Source organism: Ceratotherium simum, chromosome 20, assembly GCF_057802395.1.
Source record: "Ceratotherium simum simum isolate JZ-2026a chromosome 20, ASM5780239v1, whole genome shotgun sequence".
NCBI lineage: Eukaryota > Metazoa > Chordata > Mammalia > Perissodactyla > Rhinocerotidae > Ceratotherium > Ceratotherium simum.
In genome coordinates, this window is record NC_141919.1 from 49,661,096 (window position 1) to 49,682,976 (window position 21,881).

General features: G+C 41.4%; 1 protein-coding gene across 4 annotated transcripts in view; it reads right to left on the bottom strand.

The window, feature by feature from the left end:
* RIGI (RNA sensor RIG-I) overlaps positions 1-21,881 on the bottom strand; it is a 65,647-nt gene that overhangs the window by 13,872 nt on the left and 29,894 nt on the right. For all 4 annotated transcript variants that reach the window (XM_087444713.1, XM_004428376.3, XM_087444712.1 and 1 more), the window contains 12 exons: positions 18,762-18,943; positions 17,647-17,794; positions 16,482-16,604; positions 14,702-14,803; positions 14,136-14,289; positions 13,356-13,614; positions 11,507-11,669; positions 9,911-10,030; positions 6,303-6,460; positions 5,200-5,335; positions 4,306-4,454; positions 1,703-1,793 (listed from right to left, as the gene is read on the bottom strand). In XM_087444713.1, coding sequence (XP_087300839.1) covers positions 1,703-1,793; positions 4,306-4,454; positions 5,200-5,335; positions 6,303-6,460; positions 9,911-10,030; positions 11,507-11,669; positions 13,356-13,614; positions 14,136-14,289; positions 14,702-14,803; positions 16,482-16,604; positions 17,647-17,794; positions 18,762-18,943 — 1,785 coding nt within the window. The remainder of the gene's footprint in view (positions 1-1,702; positions 1,794-4,305; positions 4,455-5,199; positions 5,336-6,302; positions 6,461-9,910; positions 10,031-11,506; positions 11,670-13,355; positions 13,615-14,135; positions 14,290-14,701; positions 14,804-16,481; positions 16,605-17,646; positions 17,795-18,761; positions 18,944-21,881) is intronic.

Below are 21,881 nucleotides of genomic sequence, written 5' to 3' on the forward strand. Positions count from 1 at the left end.
TATGCCCAAGACAGACACCATGCTTCATTAATTTCTTTTTTTTTTTTTAAAGATTTTATTTATCCGCCCCCCTAAAGCCCCAGTAGATAGCCGTATGTCATAGTTGCACATCCTTCTAGTTGCTGTTTGTGGGACGCGGCCTCAGCATGGCCAGAGAAGCGGTGCGTCGGTGCGCACCCGGGATCCGAACCTGGGCCGCCAGCAGCGGAGCGCGCGCACTTAACCGCTAAGCCACGGGGCCGGCCCCATGCTTCATTAATTTCTGAACTTTTCATCCATTTGTTCCTCAAACATTTATTTATTTGTAATTCAAACATTATTCATTATGGTTTGTGAGAAAAGGATACAAGGGTTAACAGGTCCATTTTTATCCACAAGGAGCTCAGAGTTCGTGGAAGAAGGATATAAATAGGAAGCTGTAATCCAATGTGGTGAGCAATGAAATGGAGGCAGAACTGGATGCTGTGGGAATGTGGAGGAGGGACACCTCTACTAGGAGGTTGGGGAAGGCTGCTTGGCAAAAGCACAATGACTGGCACAGAATAAGTTCTAAACAAATGTGGGTGAGTGGATGGACAGATGGATGGATGGATAAATGAACAAATAAATAAGAAAATATTTTCTGAGTGCTTATTTGTGGAGTTTAAAAATCAGACTGGACTCATGTTAGAGTCAGATGGCAGAGAACTTTGAATTCCAACCACAATGATGTGGTGCTACACTTCATTTGGTAAGCCAAATTTTCAACATCTGAATTTACTTTTTAGATTCACAAGGTTTAAACTTTGCATAAGGGGAAAGTGCAAGGGTGATGGCTGGGGACTGACAGGGCGGGACAGAGTGAGGGCCCATCAGTGCCGGTCACTGAGGCATGGGGAGCACGGCTGTGGGAATGGAAGGAGGAGGGCTTGCCGCTGAGGGTCGTCCTGGAGGACCGCAGAAGCGGCCTTCATCCTTTTACCACCCAAGCTAGATTTCAAGATGTCTGCTTGGACATTTTTTTTTAATTGAAAATATATAATACACACAAAAACATCTACAGTTTAAACAATAACAATAAAATAGTCATAGAACATTTCCAGTTAATCTTAACCCATTGGTTGAGAATCTGAGCAGGATAGTGACATGCCCAAACAGTATTTAAAAAAATAACCTTGGTTTTGTCTGCAGGACACATGGGAGGAGCAACATCTACAAGGTTTGGCATTTGAGCATGTGATGGCTTTTGATGTGTTGACTTGGCTAGGCTGAACTACAGTCCTCACTTATGCATCCTGGTGCTTCTGTGAAGGGAATTTGCACATGTAATTAAAGTTCCTAATCAGCTGACATTACGTTAATCAAAAGGGATTTCATCCTAGGTGGGCCTGACCTAATCAGTCAGCCCTTTAAAAGAGGGCTTAGGCGTTCCCTGAGCTCAGAGACTCCAAAGAGCTCATGCCTGTGGGGTTCCAGCCTGCTCCTGACCACTTCAGCCTTGCTCTGCCAGTCCAATTGTGTATGCCAGTTCCTTGTGATAAACCCCTATGTGCGGGTACATACACACATAAAAAAGATATGTGGGTGTATGTATACACTCCTACTGGTTTTGCTTCTCTGGTTGAACCCTGACTAATATAAGCATTAAGAAAGAATTTGAGTATACTACACATATTCTTATATATATACAGTATACTAAATCCAACTCACTATATATAAATACCTGTGTTACTACTTGTTTTGCCACGTCCAGTCAATATGCCAGGTCTTAGAAAACTCAGTTTAGGATTTTCTTCAATCCATTTCTTTAAAGCCTGAAAATGAAAAGCAATTATCAGTTGCACACTATTTGTATACCATCTGTATTAATTCAATATTGAAGTATAAGCAAGAAGAAAAAAAAAAAGTTAAGTTAGTATACAGACAGTTTTAAGACTGACAAACCTGAGAAAAAAGCTTCTTGAAATTGAATTCTATGCAATAATTAACTGTAATGGTATAGATCTTTGTGATCCGATGCAGTTTAATCTCTCAGATATTTTTTTAAGTGAAAAAAGTAAAGTTCAGAATAGTGGGTGTGCAGAACTAATAGGTGAGTTTAGCAAGATTTCAGGACACAAGATCAATATACAGAAATCAGTTGTATTTCTACATACCAGCAACAAACAGTTAAAAGTGCCTTTTATAGTAGCATTAAAAATTAATACTTAGATAGAAGTCTAACAAAATATGTGCAGAATCTGTATGCTGAAAACGGCAAAGCACAGATAAAGGAAACCAGAGAAGATGTGGTGGGAGGCCTGTGAGGTGGCCCTCAATGATCTCCACCCCTGGTACTCAGGGTCTTGTGTAATCCCCTCCCCTCAAGTGTGAACTGAACTTACTGACTTGCTTCTAACGAATAAAATACGACAGCCATGATGGGCTGTCGCTTCCAGGTGGAAGTCATACAGTGACTGTGACCTCCCTATCAGGCAGTCTCTCAGTCTCTCTTGGGTCACCGCTCTAAGGGAAGCCAGCTGCCATGTTGTGAGGCAGCCCTGGGGAAAGGCCCACATGAGTGAGCTTAGAGGCACATCTTCTAAGGCCTGCCAACAGCCATGTAATGAGGTTGGAAGTTGATCCTCCCAAGTCAAGCCTTGAGATGACCACAGCCATGGCCAGCACTTTGACTGCAGCCTCGTGACAGACCCCGAGCCAGAAACACCCAGTTCAATTGTCTCCAGATTCCTGACCCATAGAATTGTAAGATAATAGATGTTTGTTGTTTCCAGCCTTTAAGTTTTGGGGTAATTTGTCATCCGCCATAGATAACTAATACAGAAGCCCCACGTAAATGAAGAGATATACTATGGCCATGGATTGGAAGACTCCATATTGTTAAGATGTCATTTCTCCCGACTTTTATCTACAGATTCAATGCAATCCCAAATGAAATCCCAGCAGACTTTTTCATAGATGTGGACGAGCTGATCCTAAAATATAAATGGAAAGGGAAAGGAAGATAGCTAAAACGATTTTGAAAAAAAGAGAAAAGTTGGAGGACACACACTACCTGATTTCAAGACTTACTATAAAGCTACAGTGATCAAGACAGTGTGGGATGGCTGAAAGGACAGATGAATAGATGAATGGAACAGAACAGAGAATCCAGAAATAGATCCACACAAATACAGTCAATCGATTTTTGAAGAAGTTACAATGGCTATTCAAAAGAGAAAGGATAGTCTTTTCAACATACAGTGCTGGAACAACTGGATGTCCACATACAAAAAGAAAAAAAAGCATCTCAACCCATACCCAAAATGGACTGTAGATCTAAATTTTTTTCTTTCTTTCTTTCTTTCTTTTTTTTTTTTTTTTGGTGAAGAAGATTGGCCTTGAGCTAACATTCACTGCCAATCTTCCACTTTTCACTGAGGAAGATTAGCCTTGAGCTAACATTTGTGCCCATCTTCCTCTATTTTGTATACGGGATGCTGCCACAGCATTGCTTGATGAGCGGTGCGTAGGTCCACACCCAGGTTCTGAACCTGCAAACCCTGGGTTGCCGAAGCAGAGTGCATGAACTTAACCACTATGCCACCAGGCCAGCCCCTTGTGGACCTAAATTTTAAATGTAAAACTATAAAACTTCTAGAAGAGAACATAGAGAAAATCTTTATGATCTTTGGGTAAGTAAAGGGTTCTTAGATACACTATCATAAGCACAATCCACAAAAAGAAAAAATTGATAAACTTAACGTTGTCAAAAGTTAAAACTTTCAATCCATAAAAGATGTATTTTTTTATGAAAAGACCAGAAGAAAATATCTGCAAATCACATTTCTGACAGAGGACTTTTTGTCAGAACATAGAAAGAACTCTCAAGAACTCAACAATAACAGGATAAACAACCCAATTAAACCCAGTTTTAAAATGGGCACAAGATGTAAACAGACATTTCACCAAAAAAGATATATGTATGGCTCATAAGTATATGAAAAAACGCTCAACTGTATTAGCCATTAGTGAAATGCAAATTAAAACTCTAGTGAGACATCACTACCCAGCCTATAGAATGGTTAAAATTTTTTTAATTGATGAAAAGAATAAAAAATGTGAAGTGCTTGCTCTATAGGTGTCAAGACATTATAAACTAGAGTGATTAAGAGAGTGAGGTATTAGTGTAAGGATTAACAAACAGATCATCAGAACAGAACAAGAAGCCCAGAAACAGACCCCCACATATATGGATGCTTGATTGCAAAGCAGTGAGGAGAGGACAATCTTTTCGATAAAGTGGTCCTGCGTCAATTTGTTATCCAAGAGGAGGAGGACGCTTACATCCACAAGGGCCCTGGTTTTCGCAAAGAGAATGGTTCTAGTCTCCGGGTTTAAGTGGTACTCCTCTTGCAAGATGAAGCAGAGGTCTTGGAGCTTAGGGTTCTCGTTGCTGGGATCCATGGAAACACTTTCTAGTTCCTGCAGCTTTTCTGCAAAAGCGGAACATTTTATAAATGGCTTATGAATTCTAGAAATTTAGAACCTACTGTGACCTTTAGCTATAGTTCAAACAGTTAATCTCTCATTCTTTGACCAGAATTTTATGAGTAATAACCACTGATTTAATGCATACATTAAATACACTGATAAACGCATACATTTTTTCTCCCCAGAGAGCTGGTTATTCAGTGTTTAGCAGCACACCACTGGGTTACATGTGTATAGTAAATACTTTGGAATAGGCCAAAAAAAAACTATTAACAGTAATTATCTTTGAGAAAAGGAATTTGAGAGAGGGAGAAAAAGACTTGCTTTTCATTTAATATCTTCCTATATTTTTCATAATATGAGGTCAGTGGGATTATGGGCTATTTTGGTTTTCTTATTTATATAGAAGTATATATAGTCTTTTTAATATCATTAAAACACTTTTTTTGTATTTTTTAAGCCTTTACAAAATTACTAAAAATTAAACAAAAAAATGCAACTATCCATTGACTATTTCTACGGGATGTATCCTTTGCAAATGTCCCTATTTTTCTGTCTTCAAAATAGGAAAGGGTGTAAGCAGCAAATTCTTTCCATAAGTACCAGATTTCACTGCCATCGATAATATCTTCTTAAGCCCAGGACAGCTCCCTGAGCAGCACTGCATGCTAAGCATAATACAATGGAAGTGTGCTGCCCCTGGAGTCTCCAGGCTCCATGGCTTTCTCCTCTGGAAATACCACCCACCTTCAAATCTTCTAGTGAGATCTTGCTCAGTCTCATCAAATCCTGCCGCGCGGACATTATTGAAGAAGTCTTTCAAGTAATCCAGAGCATCTTTTATTCGTGCATGCTCACTGATAATGAGGGCATCATTATATTTCTGTTTAAAATGAAAACTGAGTTTCAATGTGTTTGTAATGTCTAAAGCATTCACTGTACGTAATTTCAATTAGCTGTACTTAGCATGGAATTAATTTCAAGAATAAACTTTTCTCAAATCTATTCCAACTTGGTTTTTTAAGATAAAAGTTCCCTAATGGTACTGTAATAAAACCTTGGAACCAAATACTGTAAAAAAAAAAATCTCAATTAGCTAGAATCATTAATTAATTAGAATCACTTTAGATTCTAGAATTCTACCTTGGAAGACAAAGAGAAAATTACAAGAAAAAAATGCATGTCAGAGATTAAAAAACAAAAAGCAAAAGAAGTCAACTTCCACGTCAGCCTGCCTCATAATCCAGACTTGCACCTTCATCTCTATACATCCAAAGCCATCAATGAATTGTAATTGCACCTGTTCAGAATGATGCACTGACCACATACACCAAATATTCAATTAAGTTCATTTAAATTCTATCAGTGCCTACCTGTTGAGTGCATTTTTAAATATTTTCAATGGCATGATAAGCAGAGGTGTTGGTTGTTGTTTCTTAACTTCTCGGTTAACCAGAAGGCAACCAGAGACCCTGGTTCTTACCCAAAGGTAAGAACACGAATGCTTCAGGATATGATAACAAGAGCCACTCACTGAACTTTAAAGATGGCTGCCACTGGTCATGTATCTACAGTAACATTTATCATCACCCAACTCTTTCCAGCCACGTCCACCATGGGAATGCTGGAGGCATGGCACAGAACCCCAGCCTTTCTGTCCTGTCGCTTTTATTCTTACATTTCAGAAAGCAGACAGAGAGGATGTTGAATGGGATAACTTTTGGAATTTCCTTCATAAGAACCTCCTGGAAAGTTCCTAATGAGCTCTTGGGGACAGGATGAAACGTGGATGTTCTCTCGGCTCCCAGTAGGTCTACAAGTGAAATAGGCCTTCCCAAGAAGCAACGTACCCGCAGATGAGAAGTGTACAGAAACAGCGCTTTACAAATCCTGCTCTCTTCAGCTTTGTCGGGCAGCTGAAACACCACGCACGCTTTCTGAACCGCAATAATCCATTGTTCATATTTCTGTGTTCCAAAATCCTGATTTTGAATGTGAGATAAGTTTTCTGGGGAAAAAAGGGTTTTTATTGTGCCATAAGGTCAGTCATGTAAGGTTTGAAGCTTGCCTCACCCTCTATTTTTTTCTTACTCTCTGTAAACAGAGTAGTCCTCCTGGAGGTCTGAGCTTCCAGCAGTGTATGCCTGTATGTACGTGACTATTGACTGAACACTCCTGTGCACCAGAATTGAAGTGCCTACAGTCATCATTTCAGTTCATTTTCACCACCCCATGAGGTAGATATTACAATCTACAGATGAGGAAACTGAAGCTCAGAAAAGCAAAGTAATTTACCCACAGTCACACAGCTAGTACGTGGGGGAGTGCAGGAATCCAGATCCAGCTGTGTCCCACGCCCAAGCCTCACTGGCTCCATGAGCTGACACCGAAGCAGCCCAGAGGTACAACAATGGACATGAAAAAATCTAACTTTGGAGGCAGGCCCTGTGGCATAGGGGTTAAGTGTACGTGCTCCACTGCTGGCGGCCCGGCTTTGGATCCCGGGCGCACACCAAGGCACTGCTTGTCAGGCCATGCTGTGGTGGTGTCCCACATAAAGTGGAGGAAGATGGGCGTGGATGTTACCTCAGGGCCAGTCTTCCTCAGAGAAAAAAGAGGAGGATTGTCATGGATGTTAGCTCAGGACTGATCTTCCTCACACACACACACACAAAAAATCTAACTTTGCCTTTAAAAATGAAAGAGCAGTGAGTAAAAATAATAGGTCTCAACAGAGGAGGCTATTTAAAAGCAGGAGAGACAGAACTCAACACGGCCTCTTCCACTGTGCTGTGAACTTAAGCCATCTGATCCCCACAGCACCTTCACAGGGCCACGCAGAGAACAGGCGCTCACAAGACACTTGTCACGGACACTTCGTACACGCACACCTCCCAAGCGATGCCTCTGTTGCTTGGGTCAAAAACTGCTCATCTGTTGTGGTCTGGGCTCTGTGCGGGGTGCTGGGGACAAAGGATGAGGAAGACACAGCCCTGTTCTCAAGCGACTCAGTCTGTGAGTTACTCTAGGATCAGCTCCCAGGGCTCCTCGGGAAGAGCACGGTACAACAAAATTCACAGGCGAGAGTTGCATTTCTGGGTTAAATTTCTCCCCTCTTCCACTCATTTTCATAAGAGGACAAAGGAGGCTGCCCAGACAAGTAGCGCTGATGCGCTTCCTTCCCAACCCCCGGTACAAAGGAGAAGGCAGCAGTGACCTAGACGGATCCATGTGGATTTACTGGACTTGGGTGGGTGTGAAAACAAGCTAAGCAATCTGGAAACGAGCAGTTGACAGGACCTGGACTGGCGGGAAGGTGGAGGTGGGTATCAGAGCAGGAGGAATAAGCAGGTAGACATTCACGCCTCCCACCCTCTGCCACCTCCCCAATTCCAACCAAGTCCTAATGCTCCTGGATAACAGGACGGCCTCCCAACTGCTCTCCCTATTTCCCATCTTGTTTCCCCCAATCCACTCCCCCCTCAGCAGCCAGGGGGAGTTTCCAAAATTGCAGATGAGAAGCTATGCTACCCCACTGCTTAAAAGCCCTTGTTGGATTCCTATGGCCAAACTCCCACCCGGCTCACAGGGTCCTCTGTGGTCCAGCCTCCGCCCACTTCTGCCTCTCATCTCTAGCTGCTCCCCCTCCTGCATGTTCCAGGGCTAACGGAGGTCCCCACCCTCTCTCTACTCTCCCAGCCTTTGTACATGCTGTTCCCTCTGTCTGGAGCACACCTTATCATCACCATCCCCCTACCCCACCCCTGGTTGCTTTATTATTATTACTTATCTAATTTGGGCTTTACTGTTAGACTGGAAACGCCACGAGGGCAGGAGCTGCGTCTCAGGGTCCAGGCTGTATTCCCATCGCCTGGCACACTGCCTGGCACTGAATGAAGGAACAAGGGAATGAACATGTTCAAGCAACTGCTAAGTCAGAGGATTCAAGTAGGGAAGGAGTGGAAGGCAAGACTGGAAAGGTAAGTAGCAGCAGATGTGCGGGCAGGGCGCAGACGGTCAGGTCAGAGGCTCAGAGAGCGCTGCCTGTAAGGTGAAGGGATACAGGCAGGATACTGACACCATAAGACCAGTATTTCAGGAAGACCAACCAGGCGATGGGGAGTGGAGGGAAAAGAGAGCGGAGGTGGGCACACCAGCTAGAAGGCTGTTAGGATAAGTCCTAAGTCAAGCTGTGCAAGAAAGGACAGAGAAAAGCAAAGTAAGAATGAGAGAAGGTGAGACCCCATGGGGTGTCTTACAGACATCACAGATTCAACATCTCCAGAACTCTGAACTCACCCTGTACCTGCCCAAGCTGCTCCTAGTTCTGGAACCAGTACCACCCACAGGCATATACACAGGTGAGCAAGCCAGAAGCCCGGGGGGAAGTCAGCCCACTCCCAGCCCTCTCTCACTCCCACCCAAATCCAGTTAGCCGTTAAATTGAACACTTGCTGTGTGCAGCGATTTGCACAAGCATCCTCTTTCTCCGACCCATCTCCACTGCCTCTGTTTGGCCCTCTTCATTCACTGACACCCTGATCGCATCACCAATCACTTTAAAATCTTCAGTTGCTTCCCACTGCTTTTAGGATAAAATTCAGACTGAGCTTGGCCTACCAGGCCCTTTCCTGTCTACCCCCGCCTCCCCCCTTAGCCTCGCTCCTTTCTACTACTCACGTTAGAATCATCACGCAATGCCTGCAGTTCCTAAGCTCACCATGCTCTCTCTTCCCTCCATGCCTGATGCCTTTTCAACCTCACTTGATTGTCTCTCCTTCCTAATTTGGCTGATTCAAGATTTGTCTCAAGTATCACCTCCCCCAGGAAGCCTTCCCTGCAGCCCAGTCCAGGCCAGAGTTCCCATGGCACCCAGTGTGTAACTCTGCCCTGCCGCACGGAAACTGCTCACATCTGATTCTCATTATTTGACTGTGAGTTCCCTGAGGTGGGGACGATGTCTCTAATCTTGTTATTTCCATTACCTAGCACAGTGCCTGGCACAATAAATACCCGGTGAAGGAATGAATGAATAAAAAGGAGAAGAACAGAACTTGATGACTTCCTGAGAGGGTCTCAGAAAAGAAAGAATCAAAAATCACCCGTAGGTTGGAATCTGACCCATCAGGGGGAATGGTGGTTTCATTCATATAAATAGGGAATTCAGGACGGAAAGCTAATTTCGAAGGTCAAGAGAGCAACCTTGATTTAAATATGAACTGACTGAACTGATTTAAATATGGTATTTTTCAGATGTGTGTGTCCAGATGGATTTACTAGGAAAAACAAAGCGAGAGAGAATAACAGAGGACTTATAAGGTATCTGAACAAGCTATAATCAAGAAAGTCAACCTCTGGATATGGTCTTGACATGTCTGAACCGAGAATGCAAAAAGACACGAGTGAACAATATATGGCTATTCCCAGACAGAGAGGATACAAAATGAGATTATCTCACCGACAGTGGTGGTGCCGAGTTCGTCCAAGATACTCTTCGCCAGACTCTGTGTCTCCCTCATCAGCTGAGATATGATGTATTTAAAGCTGTTGGTGGTCCACGATTCCACTTTCCTGAAATCTAGAGGCACCGAAGGAAAATGAGTATTTTTCAGGAAGAACACATCTTAGTTCAAAGTAGCCACTTCCAAACCTTTCTCTGCCTTTGTCACTTCTCCATTAACACCTGAGACCCCCAGCTCACAGGCAGGTAGTCTAAACGATACAACAAATGCTCACCGACCTTGCAACAGCTCCCTAGCGCTTAACACACTGATTCTACCATCTCTGGGTCTAATCCGACTTCTCACTCTGGTTTCGCTGCCACTCAACACAGCCTCTGCCCTGACGAGGCTGATATCTATCTCGTCTCTGCACAGGCCACATTTTTAATCCTGTCTCTGTTCTTTGATCTTCTCCCTTCCCACCCACCCCAAGGAGTGTTCACGATGTTCCTAGCATTCATTATTTGGTTGTTTCAGCAGAAACTTATTAATCGTCTACCATGTGCCATGTCCTGGTTAGAGACAGTCGAAAAGAACACACTCCTGCTCCAGAGTGTTCTTAGGGGTGAGAAAGACATATAGCCAATCACCACAATGGAGTGCTGTCATGTAAGTGTGTGCAAGGAGTCACGGAGCACGGGGAAAGCACTCTCCAAATCTTCTAGGGGAGGCAGTGTTGTGGGGTAAATAGGGGAAGATGCGAGGAGGAAGCGAGTGCAGTCACGTACAAAGAACACTGTGAACAAAAGCTGAGAGAGGGAAAGCGCATGACTCATTTGGGGAGCGCAGAGGAACACAACATGGTGGGTTTACGGGAGGCAGAAGGAGATGCAGCTCAGAGGGTGGGAGGGACCGGATTATAAAGAAATTTGCACGTGATATTAAAAAGTTTAGAGTGAGTGCCTTCTCTAAACTCCTTAGAGGCAGCTCCCACGAGGGACCTTAACTGACTCCTCTCTGACAATTTCATGTGTCTTGTTCTGCCCCATACTTGTATGCTATTCAGACAGCAAGGGCAAAGTCATACGCATCTTCTGTATCCTTCTCTCCCTTGCCGGGTTAGTATAGCATTGGTATTCAATAAACATTTATTAGTTGATCTTATTTTAAAAAATCATATTCTGATCTTTTCAGGAAAGATATGATAATTTCAGGTAATTTCACATCAACCAAAATTATCAGATACATATTCAAATAGTGAATGTCTACACAGTATCTTCCTCAGGCCTGGAACACAGGGAAGGGCTGAGCCACCTCTGTGCTTAGAGTTTCTCCTCACCTCTCTCTCAGTGCTGGTCCCCGTATAAGAGTTTAGGGAACTGAAGACTAAGAATGTTTGCTTTCTACAGGTCACTCCTGAGGTTCACTCATGGCTTGGGGAGAGAGCTCAGCTGGGGAGAGAGGCTGGAAATGTGATTATTTCCCAACTTTGGGGTTCAATGTTTTCTACTAAACAGAGAAAGGGTAAAACTTCAGTGTTCATCTGAATGGCTCTGAACTAGGAACAGCAGAGGTTAACAAAGCCCCAAAGCCTTGTTATGAAGCCCACTTACCCTTCTCAGGCTTATAAACAACTTCCGTCAGCTCCTGCAGGTTCTCTTTGACGGTTGAGATCACTGACGTGTCAAGAGATGCGCACAGTTTGCAGATATATTCCATGGCTTCAGCTGTGTTCTTTGCATCTCCAACACCAACGGACGCCGTCAGCCCAACGACCTTTGAGGAGCATCCCAGAGCGTTAGATGTCCGGGAAACAGCATGACATGCCCACAACCCCTCGTGTAACTCTTTCCTGCTAAAGTTGATTTCTTGACTAACTTCAGATAAAGAGCAAAAACATCATTTTTTCCCCTGACATTCTCTATGACATTGCCAGTGGGAAGGTCCCCATCAGGCAAAGCACTGAATAAATGCAGTAGTCACAATTCATCAGATGAACACAAATCAGCACAGAAACCGGAGGCAGAAACCCTTCCAAGGCACTTCTCTCTTCTCTACTCTTGTGACCCCCAGGATACATAGAACAACATACTGAAAAGGAAAAGCACTGAAATCAGACATACTCCCATCCAATCTCAGCCATGTCGCACTGGCTGTGTGTCCTTGGACAAGTCTCTTCAGCTCTCTGTAAAGTTGAGGAACAGCTATTGCAAGTGGCAGCTGTATGAGTTCAGTAAGATAACGTTTGTAAAGAATTTAGTTGAATGGTCACCTAATAAATATTTATTTCTTCCTTTGGAAGCCACTCAATAAATACTGAATGATTGACTCAGCAGCAAGGAATCTAGTTAACTACCAATTTTATTCCAGAAGAAAAAGCTGTAAGAAATGTGATTGCTACTGAATTTTGTCTACGGGCACCATACTGAAGTTCTTCTAACCTGTGCTTCCTAAGCAGGTAATTATTAAGGCTAGAGAACTTTACACAAATGTGAGACTGGTATACTATAAATTCCTGGCTTCCAACCTCAGTTGGGCATCAATATTACCAAGCGATTCTTCTGTGTATTCCTCTCAGTTCTCTCTCCCGTTTCAAATCCTCTCCACGCACCCTGAGCTCCCTCCTCCATTCCCGTCTTGATTATTCTCAGCAAATGATCTATCTACCTCTCCTATGTTCAAGAGAAAAGAGAAGTTATATGCCAGGGATTCCCTACCCTTCCTGCCCCATGTATGAACTACTCTCTGTCTTGATTCTTCTCACCCCCTTGCCTCTGAGGACACCAAAAACGGTGTTCCATCTGCTCTCCCATATGACTCCATCTAGCCCTTGCCTGCTGATCTCATACCCTCTGGTCTCCCCTGGCATCTTGTTCTGTCAGTCATTCCCTCTCTCCCATCCTGCCTCACCTACTGCTATTCACTGCTTCACACTCTGCACCCAGGTGATATTGAAGAGCTTCAAGATCCTTGAGTACAATATACCCCTGTGCCTCTGGACACACAGTAACCTTTACTGAAAACCATCCAGCTATCTGCCTTGTAAACTCTTCTTAGTTTTTGCCTAACCCCACTTCTGTTAGGTCTGGTCTTACTTTTACAGCACACTTAGGAGCTCTTTCATTTGTGTTCCAACTGCACCTCATACCCATCTTCATAGCGTGCCATCACGATAAACTGTGACATAATTCTTACAGACCTGGCTGCGCATAAGACTCAAGCTGTTTGAGGGCAAGGACTATGTCTTTTCATATTTGTATCCCTGGCGCCTAGCACAGGGCATGACATATGGAGGCATCTAATATGTGTTTATAAGTGAATAAATGAATGAATTAATCAATGAGTCGTACAGTATGGATCTAGGACCTGAGAAGGACATCTTCAACATGGACACAAGGGTAAGTAAATAGGATTTAGGAAAGTTACAGCTCTCCTGAGGAATCCATCTGACTTGGGAGTTACCTGGGGCAGCAGATCTGAAGATCCTCCAAGTTTCTGATCTAGATAATTAAACATGATCATATTGTAAGGATGGTGTTTACTGGTGTTGTGGCATTCATCAAATATCATCAAAGTGAAGACAGAGAGTGATGGAATCGTCCCACTCTTAAGGCTGTTCACAAGAATCTGTGGAGTTAAAATGATGATGTCATTGTTCTCAACAATCTGTTCCACTGAGACATTCTCAGATGTTTCTCCAGAAATGCCTGCGACTTTGTACCTGGAAAATGACAGAAACTCCCTATTACCAACCACGCTGTGAATGAGGAACCAGAAAGATTGGAAATACCAGGCGATTAAGTTCTCCCTAAGTCCAAAAGGAATACATCTGAAGACAAGTTAAGTGCTTAGCACAGAGCCGGACACACGGTAAGTAATCAATAAATGCAAACTCATTTTAATTGTCAGTAGTAGATATTAATTCTTTCAAGCCACCAAGAAAGAAAATAGTACTTAAAGAGTAGTATTAAATAAATTATAAAATCATGAAAAGGTGCCATTTAAATGTAAAACTTATCTCAAGTCATTTACTCACTCTACAAGAGCTAACCAAAGCAGTTTAGGATTTCAGGGATATCTAACAAAAAAGATCTGAATCCATGAAGGAATTACATCTAGATTATATAAAAGCTGAATCTCTTTTAAATTTTTTGAATCACGGTTTTCCAAAAACAAAACAAAGCAGAAAACACAGTTACATGAAGCTAGAGAAAGAGAAGGTGGACCAATTGTTATACCTACCCACGTCTTTCAAAATAGTTTGAGAACACAGATTTCTGCTGTTCATACACTGGGACTTGAATAGCGAAAAAGACCACCTTCCCCTTCTGTCCTTGCGGAAATTTTTTAAGATGATGTTCACATATAAGAAGTGAAACAAAGGTTTTTCCACAACCTTTTAACATACAAAGAGAAAGAAAACATATAACTAATATTATACTAAAATATTCCTGTATAAAGGTAATTATTTTTGGATCCCCTAAAACCACCGTGCTGACTAGTCAATCGGTAATGTGGAGGGGTTAACAACTGCAGAATTTACACTACGACTCAAAAATATCCAGCTCCTTTCCAGGTAACATGCACTCAGACAGCCAGAGCCTGAAGCAAGCTAAGGAGGGCATTTGTCTTTCCCTCCTCATAGTCCTTAAAAACCCTTCAGACTATGTTGACAGGGTGGTTTTCTCAAAAGACAAATGGAATAAAGAAAAACCTGAAACTTGCCCATTTTGTCCCAGTGTTCAATAAAAGTAAAAAAGGAGGAGCAAACAGAGAAATAATCTATATAATAATAGCAATCGGCTTACCAGTAGGAGCACATATGATTGTGTTTTTTCCCTCCTTAGCAGGCAAAGCGAGTTCTAGTTGGTAATTTCTTGGCTTCAATGGGCTGTAAGTATGAGACACTTCTGTAACACAAACGGAACAACCAAACAGTTACTGTCCTGAGGAATCAAGGTAATAGCTGTTGTCAAACAGACAGGAATTCTGATTCTAGCATGAAAGGCCTCGTTTAAGAAAGTTTGGAATCCTTGTCTCTTATTAACCATTCCAGCTTCTCCACTGATTGGAAGTACAGAATTCTTCCCCAGTGACAAAGTACCAGTGGCAAGAAGGAAAAAACATCCCACAGAGATTTCTTTCTTAAACAACCATGGAAGCCCCGTTAGGAGGAACTAAAGCAAGAATAGGCTAATTCAGGGCAAGGGAGATGGCCACCAGTTAAAGGAAATGCTATTCAAAACAAAACAACAACAAACCCCTCCAAGATCTTTGAAAAACACTGAACTGTAAACACTGAACTTCCAAAGCGGTCTCTCATTGAGGAGCAACCCTGCTTTGTAATTCTGCAGGCTCTCACATGGTATTTCCTCTCAAGAGAAACAGAAGTTAAAAAAACTAATTGGAGGCTTCATCACACTAACAGATACACACAGAGAATGCTAAGAGCTGGACAAGACCTTGGAAATCATCCCCTGAGTCCAACCTATCCACTTTAAAGAAAAGGAGAATTTCTGAAAGGTTAAGTGACTTCACTAAGGATCTCCACACATCAGAAAAATTTAAAGTAAGTACAATCATTGATTTTATTCCAGAATGACAACACTCTTGTATCATTCAGTTGTGGAAGTAATCTGTAAATTTCCTTCTTATGGTGTTATCCTCAGATCACATCTTCCTCCTAACACTGCTCATTATTAATCCTAACTTCTTCCCTGATGCCCTTTTATAAGTAGCTTTTTACTATGGCTTACTCTGCAACTTTCTGGTCTCCTCATGAAAACATGCTTCTAGAAACATAAGGCAGGCCTTATAGGACCACAGCTAACGTACACAGTGCCTTTGCGTGAATTAGAGAAAGCAGGCTCTCTTGGAGGACACAGCTCCTCCACGCACTGCTGGGCAGACGGCACAGGCTGGATCTCAGCTGGCACACCTGGGCAGTGCACAAACTTAATCAACTTACAGCGCAGCCCGGGATCTTAAAATGCCTTTCTTTGTGACTCACAAAGAGTAGAAATATTTCTTTAGAAAGCTGGGCTGATGGGCCGGCCCTGTGGCTTAGCGGTTAAGTGCACGCGCTTCGCTGCTAGCGGCCCGGGTTCGGATCCCGGGCACGCGCCGCTTCTCCGGCCATGCTGAGGCCGCGTCCCACATACAGCAAGTAGAAGGATGTGCAGCTATGACATACAACTATCTGCTGGGGCTTTGGGGGGAAAAAAATAAATAAATAAAATCTTTAAAAAAAAAAAAAAAAGAAAGCTGGGCTGATTTTGGATTTCATAGACTTTGAACTTCTGGGAGGACTCTATTTGCAGACACTTGCACACTTAGACATGCACATATGTTCTTAGTGATAAAAGAAGAAGATAAAAGTTAGGAAGAAGAAGCTGACAATAACTATGGAAGGGAGAGAATGACATTTCTAATTATAGAAAAAGTATCTATTTTAATATAAATTCTCTTTTCTTAATACTCCTTAAAAACCTTTTCGTAAGGCTGTGACTTTTGGCGCTGCAAAACACGTACCCCCCACAAAATACCTAAAGAGCACCATTACAGAAAACAACAAACAGTGCCGGGTACCTGAAGGTGGACTTGAATTCTGACTAAGATTCTGGTAGTCTGGCTCCTCCTTGTAGAAAATCTGTATGTCAGAAGTTTCCATTTCCTCATTCTCAAGATCTTCAGGTTCAACACCTTTTGAACCTTTATGGGACCAAAAAACATCTTAGAATCGTTACATAATCTGGTTACAGTCTTGATGGTGAAAGCCTACAAAGAGGTCATAATACTAAACTTTTAAACTTCCATTAACATTTCTCACAACCACTTCCTTCACCTTTTAAAACAATTTAATGAAGCTTTTTGCGTTTGAAATCTCAGTTTGGAGTTTGAACTCCAATGTTGTTTAGGACTTTACTATTCCAAGTGTGGAACACGGACCAGCAACTTCCTCAGCTTGTTAGAAATGCAGACTTCTGAGCCCCTACTGAATCAGACTCTGCAGTTGAACAAGATCCTCAGGGGACTCTCATGCACTCTAAAGAAGAGAAGCACCCTTCAGCAGACGTTCATGTCTTCCATTCCTGATCTGACCCAAGAAATCAGATGTGTATTTATACAGACAACTTCTGGAACAACTTGTGATCTAAAGAAGCATAGGAAAAGCTAAGACCAGACACACGGTTTACCAAACTCAGCCTACAACAATGCTCTGAGATGTTAGCTTCAGGAAGCCAAATGATGGTTCAGATACTTCATTACAACAGATTCTTTTTTTCAATTCTGTTCCGGTTCAGATGGCTTCCAAGCAAGAGAACCAGGCAATGTCTACCATAAGTCTACTCTGAAAAGGGGGTGAGTCCTGGAGTTTGAACCTTTAACTCTAGAACTTTCAAGCTATTTCTCTGATAATCTAAACCCAGGAAGCAAGCTCAGACTCTACCTTCCCCAGATCCTTTGGGCCAGATGGACTAATTCTGGATGAGAGCAGTTTGCCCTGGTCCATTTTTAGAGGTTATATACAACCAAACTACTTCTGTAGGCAAGTAGCCACTTGCCTCCCAGAACGCAATTTCAGGCTGGTCTCTCACTAGAGATGTAGCCATGGGGATCTGAAGGGAAAAATGCCTCTGGCAGTGAGTGAAAACAGGTGGGAATAAAGGAAGCCCTAAGGCGAACTCTGAGGAAGGCAGAGCACATTTTCAGACCCTCCCATCCTTCACAGCTCTCTCTTGGAACAACCTACCTTGCTCTACAAGCCACAGCTCACTGAACTTGCTCTCTTCTTTCTCCAAAGCAAGTTTCAAAGTTTTGGGCCAGTTCTCCTTGTCTGATCTGAGAAGGCATTCAACCATTTTCTCTGCACCTGCCATCAGCCCCTTGTTGGAACAAACCTAAGCAAGACAACTACAGTTGATTGGCCAATTATTTCAAAAGTTTTCCTTTTATGAGTTTTTACTGAAGAAATATCAATTCAAGTACTATCTGATTTAAAATCATCATATGCTATGGTTCAAAAGGTCTTTTTCATGACCATTTTTGCCCCACCCAACACCATCTTTTAAGATACCTTTCCTTCATCCTTGTCCTCCACACATGATATCACTATTTCAAGCCAGGCCTTCTCACCTCCTCTGAGATCTTATATCTATCATCATCAGCAATATTAGGAAGACAGTTAATCCATCTGACAACCATTCAAAACACAGGCATATTGGCATAGAGAGATATTTGGAAGGATATAACAAAATATTAACAAATGGTTTTTTCAGGGTAGTGGGACTTACATGACATCTATTATTAATCATAATAACTAAAATTTATTAATCACTTATTATTATGTGCCAAGCATATGGAGGTACTTTATATATATTATCTCATTTAATCTCTATAAAAATATCATATTAATAAGGTACTACTATTATTTCCATTTTACACACAAAGAAACTGAGGCTTAGAGAAACTAAGTAGCTTGTCTAAGATCACACCACTAGTAAGTGGGCAAGCTGGGATTCTAACAAAATTTGTGTCCAGAGCTTGAACACTTAACCACGAGAGTCTATAGCCTTTTTATTTATTTGCTAAACTGTTTGATTTTATTTAGATTTGCATAAAACATTATTCACAAATGTAATAAAATAATTTCAACTGAAAATAAGGCAAACCTGAAAAAAACTTGTGACACAAAAAGTTCTCAGATTACAACTAAAAGTACTAGTCTAGGTAATAATGCCTTAGACTTGAGGACTTTTGTGGATTTCGATGATCTTCCTCAGGGCTAAAAGAGCACAGAAAACAGAAAACATTTCCCATGTGTAAGTCATTTCCCCCTAGTCCAGTATTTTATATTAATTAAATTACCTGTATAATTTCTTCACATTCCTGATTAATTAAACATTCAGATATTTCAGGAAGGATATCTTTCGGATTAATTCTGGTTTTAAATTCTGGTTGTAAACGCCTTAAAAGTGCTCTATGCTCCTCCAACTTTTCCATTTTTTGGAAATCCCAACTTTCAATGGCTTCATAAAGTCCAGAATAACCTGAAAAGAAAGAAGAAAATGGGGGGCTTTTATGAGACCAACTAAAAAATACTTCGAGATTAATAACATAGGAATCATCGTTGAACGTAAAGTGAAAGAACTCAAAAAATATCTGTAAATCACCTCAATTATTAATAATCTTTTAAAAAGAAAACTCAGTCCTCATCTTAGGCACCCAACATTTTAGGTCCTCTAACGATGTGTATCATCTCTTAGGAGAAAGTACTAAGGATAAATCTGAAGTCTTATACTAGGTCTTAGTATAAAATCTTCCGTCCAAAGTGCCCCATGGAGTTCCCCTACAAGCCTGATGTGTCTTTCAATGAGTCAAATCATTGTGTTATTAAGTATCTTCTCAGTGCAAAGCAGTAAAGAGGGCAAGAAGAAATATAAATCTTAACTCCTGCCCCTCAGGAGCTTACCTTCTACATTTTTCCAACAAAAGAATATTAAGTATAATGGGAAATTAGAGGAGGAAAAAAATTATTTCCAACTGTAATAATCCAAGAATGCTTCACTCTAAAGTTCTCTAACAGAATCACCAGGGTTGTCTGACTGTAAGGCCACACTCGTATCATTAGGCTATAAAGAGCACAGCAACAGAATGAACACATGTGAACCACTACCGAACTTAAGAACTAGAATATTCCAATACTACTGTGGGTGCATAACTCCTCTTTCCCACCCTTCTACCTCCCTGCAAAGATATCACTATCCTGTATTTGATGGATCAGTTTCTTGATTTTTTTTTTAATTTTTTAAAAATCTGTCTCTAATTCTTTTTTTTAGCATATTTTTGTATTTGTTTGTTTGAAACAGAATCCAAACAAGTTCCACATGCATTTGTTCTTTCGTTTCATATGCCCTTCTTTCTTTCTTTTTTTTTTTTAGGGGAGGAAGATTGGCTCTGAGCTAACATCTATTGTCAATCTTCCTCATTTTGCTTGAGGAAGATTGTCCCTGAGCTAACATCTGTGCCAATCTTCCTCCATTTTGTGTGTGGGTCACCACCACAGCATGGCTTGATGAGCGGTGTGTAGGTCCATGCCCGGGATCTGAGCCTGTGAACCCCAGGCCGCCGAAGTGGAGCACGTGAACCTAACCACTATGCCACTGGGCCAGCTGGGCCAGCCCTTGATTTTTTTGAATAGTTGTACGGCCTATGTCTGATTCTCTAAAGAATGTATGTTTAGTTTAGCTTGTTTGGAACTTTATAATTATATCCTAGGAAATGTAATTTTCTCTGACTTTTTTAAAAGTTTAATATTATATTTCTAAACTTCACCTGTGTTGTTGTGTGTAGCTGAGTTCATCAATTTTCAATGCAGTATAATGGACCATTGTGTGCATATTATAAAATGCATGTATCCATTCTCCTCTTGAAGGATGTTGGAGTTGCTTCCAGTTTTGTTTGTAAGCTTGCTTGTTTTAGTTATTACAAACAATTACATTACAAACATTCTTGTATGTGTATTCTGGAATATATGTGTAAGAGTTTTTCTAGGGGACATACTTAAGAGTGAAACTGCTGGACAGGATACATGAGTGTTGAACCATATAAGATGATGCCAAATTGTTTTTCAAAATAGTTGTATCAATTTACACTTTCTATAGTGATATTTAAGATTTCCCATTATTAAATATCCTCTTCAAGCCTTAACACTGTTGGACTTCTTAAGTTTTGCTATCTAGTAGTTAAAAAAAAATGGTGGTCTAGTGGTGAAGATTCAGTGCTCTCACTGCCACGGTCCACATTCATTTCGGGTCAGGGGACCACACCACCCATCTGTCAGTTGTCATACTGTGGCGGCTGTCTGTTGCTGTGATGCTGAAAGCTATGCCACCAGTATTTCAAATACCAGCAGGGTCACCCACTGTGGACAGGTTTCAGGGGAGCTTCAAGACTAAGACAGACTAGGAAGAAGGACCTGGCCACCCACTTCTGAAAAAACTGGCCATGAAAACCCTACAAATAGCAGCAGAGCATTATCTGATATAGCACAGCAAGGTGAGAGGATGGTGCGGATTCCGGGCAGGGTTCCCACTTTGCTGTCCACAGGGTCACTAGGAGTTCTAATTGACTCCGAAGCACTATTCCCTAATTGCTAACTGGGCCCGGAATCTTTGCATATGTTAATTTATTAACCTTTCGTGCATCCTACTCTTTGAAGTGTCAGTTCACATCTTTTGCCCTGTGGATGGTTTCTTTCTTTTTCTAATTGATTTTAAAGCCTTTCTAATATATTCTGGATACTAATTCTTTGGTGATTATATATTTTGCAAACATCCTCTCCCACTTTGTGACATGTTTTTTCACTTTCTTTATAGTGTGTGTTGATAAACAGACATTCTTAATTTTAATGTCATCAAATTTATCAAGCTTTCTTTTATGGTTAATGCTTTAATGTCTTCTTTCATAAATTCTGCCATCCCCAAGCTAATAAAAATATTATTCTACATTTTTTTCTAAAATTGTTAAAATTTTGCCTTTTAGAATTGTCTTTAATGCTTTTGAATTCATTTTGTGTATATATGTGAATACAATGAGGTAAGAAATATAAATTTATTTGTATCCACATAGATATGAAAGTCAGGATTTGTTTGGTTTTTAACATCCTGTTTAGGTTATCCTGTTTATAATGGCCCATTGCAATTTATCAAAAAGCCCCTCCTTTCCCAGTGTTCTCTAATATATCAGGTTTCCATAAATATATGAGTCTAATTGAAGGGTCTCTATTCTATTTCATTGGTCAGTTTGTTGATGCCGGACGAACGTTACACTGTCTCAACGCCTATAGCTTTATAATAAATCTTGATATCTAGAAAGGGAAACTTCAGTCTACTTGATTCTTCTTCTTTAGGGATGTCTTGACTATTCTCGGGTCACAATTCTTCCATATACATTTTACGATCAGCTTGTCAAGCTCATGAAAAAGCA